The 7,117-nt window shown below is 41.0% G+C and overlaps 1 protein-coding gene across 2 annotated transcripts in view; it reads right to left on the bottom strand.

Moving 5' to 3' along the window:
* Positions 1-1,473: 1,473 nt before the first annotated feature.
* KLF3 (KLF transcription factor 3) overlaps positions 1,474-7,117 on the bottom strand; it is a 31,646-nt gene continuing 26,002 nt past the window's right edge. For both annotated transcript variants that reach the window (XM_049630432.1, XM_049630433.1), the window contains exons 5-6: positions 3,960-4,120; positions 1,474-1,911 (exon numbers count right to left, since the gene is read on the bottom strand). In XM_049630432.1, coding sequence (XP_049486389.1) covers positions 1,730-1,911; positions 3,960-4,120 — 343 coding nt within the window. In that variant the 3' untranslated portion in view covers positions 1,474-1,729. The remainder of the gene's footprint in view (positions 1,912-3,959; positions 4,121-7,117) is intronic.

The following is a 7,117-nucleotide window of genomic DNA, read 5'->3' as shown; positions in this document are numbered from 1 at the left end:
TGTGTTGGATCCTGAGTCGCGCCTGGGCTGAATCTTCAGGATTCCATTCTCTCTTCTCTTCCATCCTTTATCGAGGGGTGAAGGCGCATTTCGTTGTATGCACCCACATTTGACCACCGTCGCCCACTTTCTTCAAATTGAGGACCAATGACATTTCTATGCATGAATTATTTTTATTGGCATTTAGACTATGGTGCTCAAAAGCCAGCTTTTGAAAACAAAAACAAAAACAAAAAACTTCCCCCAAATAATGGCGCTATTTATCTTTAACATAAACACGAGTCATTTTCAGCTTCTTCTGATGGGATACTTGACAATGATTGATTTCCAGCTCCTTAACAGTAAATGCTTGGGAATTTTTGAGCTATTAATACGCGAATCCCTGAACTGTGGTTTTCTTTATTTTTCAGAAATCTGTCCCCCGAATGAAGGTATGTGTGCTTCACAACTAGTTATATTTACAAATAGTGTCACTCGGGTCTTAAATTGAATGAATCTACTACAGCGTTAGCAGATCCTTATTTATGATATGTATCACAAACACAAATGACGGCCACCTTGGCACCTTACAGTTCACACAGAAGAGCTTCTGTATAAAAGCTGTATGATTCATTTGATATGGGAATACAGTTACTGCTCAATGTTTTCCCTGTTTGCAAAAAACCCTGTGAGTAGGTTGGGTAAAAGAAAGGCCATCATCCATACTCTTATCTGAAAGATTTTTCTTACCATTACTGGGCAAATATTTTTGTGTCCCTACTATCAAATGCTTGATGATCCACGTTAAGGACATCAGAGGAATGGAGACAGGTGCACAGACAACCCCATCAGTATCTGGCTCTGCTTCTGCACAGCCAAACACAGAGACGGCCGCTCTGGGAGAGCACTGCACAGCTAACCACACGATGAAACCTCACTGAACGAAAAGCCCCAGCCCAGGAGGAATGGCCGGCTTCCTCCTTTGCCCCCACTGCTTCTCCCCTGACGAATGCCCCTTCGTTCAGGCTCTGTGCCATCCAAGTATAGCATCCAGCCTTTAACTGGCAGACATCACCGACCTAAATCAGCAACTCTGGCTCACCTCCAGGGGTGGAGAGGCCTCCTTACTAGCTGCAGGCACAAAGGAGTATAAGGGACTTAATTTAGATGAAGTGATAAATCCAAGTTGACAAGCAGGATTTGTGAAGGACAATGGACCAGTTGACCGTCCTACCTGAAATCTTGCTGCACTTCTAGTTAATCTAAGGAAAGGGTCCACCCTTCTTGCTGGCGAGCACAAAATACGATCACAGGGCACAGAGGTATGAACGTCCCTGGCAAGGACTAGCAGGCTGGATACTGTATTTCTAATACATTTACTTTGACATTCTTTTGAGAAATACACGGAGGAACCGACAATTGGTTATTTTAAGTTTACATGTTCCCTTGTTCTCATTACATTAAACGTATCTGTAAGAAGGGTTTGCTTAGCATCCCCGGAAAAAAAAAAAAAAAAAAAAAAAAAAAAAGTGTTCACATTCTTTAGGTCTGACCCGTGGTAAGGAGAGGAGGATTAGAGAATATCTACTACTGACCATATGGAAGCTTGAATGATATAAATTCAGAGATTCAGGCCAGCTGAATCAAAATTAAAATGTACATGTAAAAAATGAGTTAGATAATGGGAAGGAGGACAGAGAGAGAGAGCCGGGAGAACAGGGAGCCACGATGAGGCAGGGGACGGAGGCATTCAAACTAGCATGTGGCGTTTCCTATGTAGGGCAAGGTGGTCAGAACGGGAGAAGCTTCGGTCACAGTCTGGGCACTGGAAAGGTTTGATTCCAGTGTGTTTTCGGAAATGTCTTGTTAGTTCATCAGACCGAGCAAACTTCCATGTGCATCCTTCCCAAGTACATTTGTAGGGTTTTTCTCCTGCAAAAAGGAAAAATGAAAACAGCTTATTTTTTCTGAGGGCAAAAGGCTATTAATTAGTAAAAATAGTGAAGCTAAGATTTTTGAGCTAAAATTCTTGGCAAATAGTATCTCCAAGGTAAATTCATCTAAAAAAAAAAAAAAGTGGGCAGCGGAGAAGGATGGGATTTTAAGAGTTCTTAAAGCATAAAGCCATTGAAATCCATTCTGAGGAGCTAGCAAATAATTTTGGTTTTGCCCTCAAAGGTAGGGATGAGTACCTTAGGAAACAGCTGGTGATCTGTATTTGTTTATCTCCAAGTCTTAAAGCTACTGAGGTGCTTAGTTATATGCGGTGCTAGCATTTGTGGGATTTTTCTTACTATTTCAACAGTTTCCTAAAAATGAGAAGCCTCTATCAACCAAAAAATCTGGCAGCGATTTCAACATCTTCTCTTTTGTTTCATCGACTGCAATTATGCCTAAGTATAATGCTCTAATTCAGACATACTAAAAACACAGTAATTCCTTCCTGCCCTGTCAGAAGCCCGGTTTCTCCAGCCCTGTCCTGTGGGATAATGGTAACAGGCAGCTGAGGAATAGGAGACCCTTGGGCGAAATCTTAGGGAGAGCCAGTATGAAGGCTCTTATAAATGAAAAGTATTGTTCGTGGCAATCTTACATGTTAATGGGCAAATGGGCATCACAAATTAATTCCCATTTACTATCACTTGTTCTCTAGGCATTTTAAGGATTGACATCCCTTGGTATTTCAATGAGATATTCAGAACTGTATTGTCTGCTTTGCTTCACTGAATATAAACGCTGAGGTATGTTTCCTGCATCTAAATTCTTACTCAAATATCCAATGTCTTTTTAATCTTAGGTTGGAAATTTGTAATGTCTACCTGTAGGGTCCCATTAATGCCCTGGGGATGCTTTTACTAGTTTTCTTGGCATTGCTGATTGGATGTTTCTCTGAACACAAGGCTATCGCCCTCAGTTCCCTCTGTAATTATACCACGACAAAGCCCAAGAACTCAGTGGTACACAAGCCGACTTCCCCTCTGCTTTCTCTCTCCCGGGGAGTCACTGAAAACTTTACTTCCACACCGCCACCACTTTCCTTCCCTTTTCTCTTCCAAATCCCAAATTCTCCCTTTTTGTAAATATTCCCAATACAAATGACTCACAGAAGGCTCAAAAACAAACAAACAAACTACATGCTGAGTTAAGGAAACGTACACAGGGGACCACTGCTGTTATACTAGAATTTCACACTGAAGGGTTTGAGGTTAGGTCAGATGAGGCCTATTATAAACATTAAGGACCAATACTGACTGCAATTAATCAGGCGGTGTAAATCGTTTGTGTATGGGTTCCTTAAGATGTTTTGCTTACAAAATGTTCAAGAGCAAACGCAACAGTTTTATGTTTTCTTCACCCATATGATGAGTTTTTGTAAGATCCGGCTGCATGGTCGATAGTCAATACTGGACAGAATAAAAAAGACCCTAGAACAAATACGCAGGCAACAGCACAGAAGTTCCCTCAGTTTTAGGAAGACACAAATCACCCAAATATCTTTACTTTTCTTTCTTTCAACAAGTCTTCCATTTGAATTCCATTTCTGTAAACTGCTACCTTTGTTTGTTCTGCATAAAAAACTGGGTTTTGCCATTGTGAATCCGATGATGGGCAACACTGATTAAATGATGGCCCATATGAAGGCCACATCCTTGGTGAGACAGGCCCATGGTTAAGAGTCCTTTTCTCTCTGCTCCAGCAGCCTTTCCATCCCTCTCTCTGTCCCTTAAACGCAGAGTACAGAACTCCACTGTTACAGAATTAACCTTTAATCTACTGTAACTTATTACAAAAATAAACCCTTCATCACAAGGCTCATTTTTCACGATGAGCAGAGACATCTGTAGACGACTCTGCTAACTTTCAAGACGCCTGGAACAATTTCAGTATAATAACCTCTGAGAGCTAGAACGTTTGTTCTTGACGTTCCATTTTAATATTTCTTAAGAAGCAAGATGGAGTGAGTCTTATATTCCCGATACCTGTGTGTGTTCTTCTGTGCGCTTTCAAGTGGGAGCTTTTAGTATACACCTTGTTGCATCCGTCATAGTCACACCTGTGTATCCTCCGCTTCCTCTGGGTGTCCGGAGATTCCACAGGTAAAGGTCTCTTCCCCGGTTGCACTATGACTGAAGGGTGATTCCTATGAAAGCCAATGTTAAACGTAAAACATTGAGTGAAAGGCTCTTCCTTTTCTTCCGTCTACCAAAGGCATTAACGACACTAGGCAAAAACAAACAAACAAAAAAACCCAACGAAATAAATAAAAGGAAATTAGCAGATCAACCCAAGAAGCACTGCTATATTCATTCAACAAACATTGAGTGAGCACCTACCATGAGCCAGGCACTGTGCTTGGCACCCGGACACAAAGATGAATAAAAACAGGGTTCCTGCCCTCGAGGAGCTCACACTCTAGGGGGAGACAGACATGTAGATAAGTAATGACAGTAAGAAGGGTTAGGTGCTATGCTAGAGGGAGATGGAGGAGCTAGGAGAGTCTCTTTCCCTCAGTAAAAAGTTGCCTATTTATAGTAGCTTGTGGCACTAAGCGATGCTCAGCACTGCGAATGTCTTTTAGCAGGCTGTCCTGATTTTCATCACTGTCCTTTAGGGAAAAATGAAAAAGGTCGAATTCCCAAATCTCAGGCAACGCCTACTGTATCTACATTTTATCCTTTACCTAATTGGCATTTCGCTTCTCTCAAAGATGACCAATTCACATTTGAGTTTCAAATTCTGGCCCTTCAAAAAAAAAAAAAAAAAAAAAAAAAAACAGAAAAAGAAAATAATAATGATAATAACAGCACTGCTGTTTTCGCCACCTCAAACCTTTACTGGTACTGTTATTCCTGCTTGAGGGAGAATTTGGGTGCAGCGCTAGCAGTCAGGCAAGGAAGTGTCTCAGTCCTGACAATGGCTCCCAAGTGCAGCCCTGGGCTCTCACGGGACCTGGCGTCTCCCTGCCTTCCTGCGGCCGCTCACCCAGACCCACTCCTGCGTCGGCTCACCTTTCCAGGGTGGGTTTGAAATCAAATCATGTCCAACACCATTGCTCTAAACTTTCTCTTTTTCTCAAGGAATCTGGTGGAGAGAAGAGGCAGATGGGGAAGAGCTGGGGAAAGTCTGTAAAGCTTTCTCAGGCTTCCTCTGCTGATTAATGTCAGTAATTAAAAAATTCTAATCTATTCATTTGCCTTCCTAACGACTAATTACTTGATACATTACAAGTTGATGGAACTGGCCTCCAACAGTAATGAAAGACTCGTCTTATAAATTTGAATCCATAGTTCTTAAAATGTTCCAAATAACCCATGAATTTTCTGTACAAGCGTGGACGAGGAGAGAGGGAATCTGATGAGCGTAAATGCTCAAGCTTGTGAGATTCAAAAAGGATGATAAAATTTTGCCATAAAAATCAAAAGGGAGCTCCTGAAATGAAACTTGCTTTTATCTTGGTAAAAATCTGAATACATGTTCCTTATCAGTAACTTTTCCAGGCATGCTAAGAAGTAAGTGGAAAAAGAATAAAAGGGGCATTGATTTTAAGTGATTTTACTTATTCCTCACATCTATTAGTAGCAAAGAAAACTGTCAGTTTTGAGTATCACTTTACCTTCCTACCTTGATGTTTAGTGGGAGCAATACAGAAGGATAAAATAGCCAAGTTCAGATACATGGAAAAGTGAACATGAACTAGTGGGGGAGGGCAGGGGGACAAGGACTTCAATTATATAGATGTACAAACAGAGAAAATAGAGAAGTGACAGGTCTATGGACACGTTGCGTTTATAAAGCTAAATTATTAATTTAAAATCCTTCAATAAAAAGAAGAGTTGTCAGTTTATTTTATTTCTAACTTTCAACCTTAATGCCGTTGATTGAAATGTTTCGTCTTCATTAAGAAAACTTCAGGAAATAAAATGCTGGGGGAAAAAGCTGAATGGTTGGTTAATTTGTATCTCCTATGCCTCTGGGATACTGAGGGAGTATCCCAGGTGACTTTGGAAGTCTCTCCCAATTATTAGATTTTATGGGTTGGGAATGTGTCTAACAGTTTCTGTGCACTGGTTTTGTCTGCCTTTTCCAGCTCATTTTGCATACAAAGGTACATTACAAGGCTGTGTGCTCCAACATCAAATCCCAGCTCTGTCACTGCGAGTCCCTGTGACCCCGGGCAAGGTATTCTCCCTGTGCCTCTCTGTAGAATGGGGACGATGATAATAATGTGATCCTAGAAAGTTGTGGGTAATGTATACAACACACTGCAGGATAACATCTGTTCCAGATGTAAATCTACTAAATATTATGGTTAATTACTGTTACTATTTTGAGGTTCAGAAACCCAATTGCAAACTTTGCCCCTACGGCTGTTGAATCTCATGAAGAGTTCTTTTGGGATGTCCCAACACCAAAAAGTGAAATCTCTGCTCAAGCTGACATCTACCTTGAAAGGTGGCATCATTCACGCCCCATTTCTAAAGAGCCAGATACTGGTGCAGGCAGGGGCTGGAGGGCAGGGTCTATAGAACACACTCTTTCTGTACTCCCCACTTTTAAAGACGCTGTTTGGGATCATTACAACCAAGAAATAAGAACAGCTATTACGTATCAGATACCTGGTCATTGTTTTGAGTTAAGCCGACCCCCTCTTAAGTTTGCTAGAAGTCACACACAATTACATGGGGGAAATCTGACCCTCAAGCTCTTCACTCTAAATACACTTCACATATGTAAAGATACAAAAAAAAAAAAAAAAAAAAAAAAAAAAAGGAAGCTGATAGCCATTTGAGTGCCTTTAAAAATAATTTTAAAGCTGTAACTCTATGTCCAAGCAAATGGGTTTCCAAACTAAACTGTGTATTCCACCTTTGGCAAGGAAGGGTTTCAGAAGGCAAATATTATTGGGCCTGCCTCATTGCAATGGGACTAGGCACTTGGTTTCAATCGATTCTTTCCTGGCTAGCTGGTTTCCTATGTGGGCTGCTACTGGGCACACTCCAAGACATTACTTAATCACATCTGTGAGAGAACTGCTTAAAGACTACACGTCCCAGTTGTGGCTAATCTGTTGAATTTCTTGAGGAGCAAAATGCATTCTTGGGTCAGCATTAACATAAGCATATTACTCATTAATCAT

The sequence above is a fragment of the Panthera uncia genome, chromosome B1 (assembly GCF_023721935.1).
Source record: "Panthera uncia isolate 11264 chromosome B1, Puncia_PCG_1.0, whole genome shotgun sequence".
Classification (NCBI taxonomy): Eukaryota; Metazoa; Chordata; class Mammalia; order Carnivora; family Felidae; genus Panthera; species Panthera uncia.
This window is presented reverse-complemented; position numbering and strand designations above follow the sequence as displayed.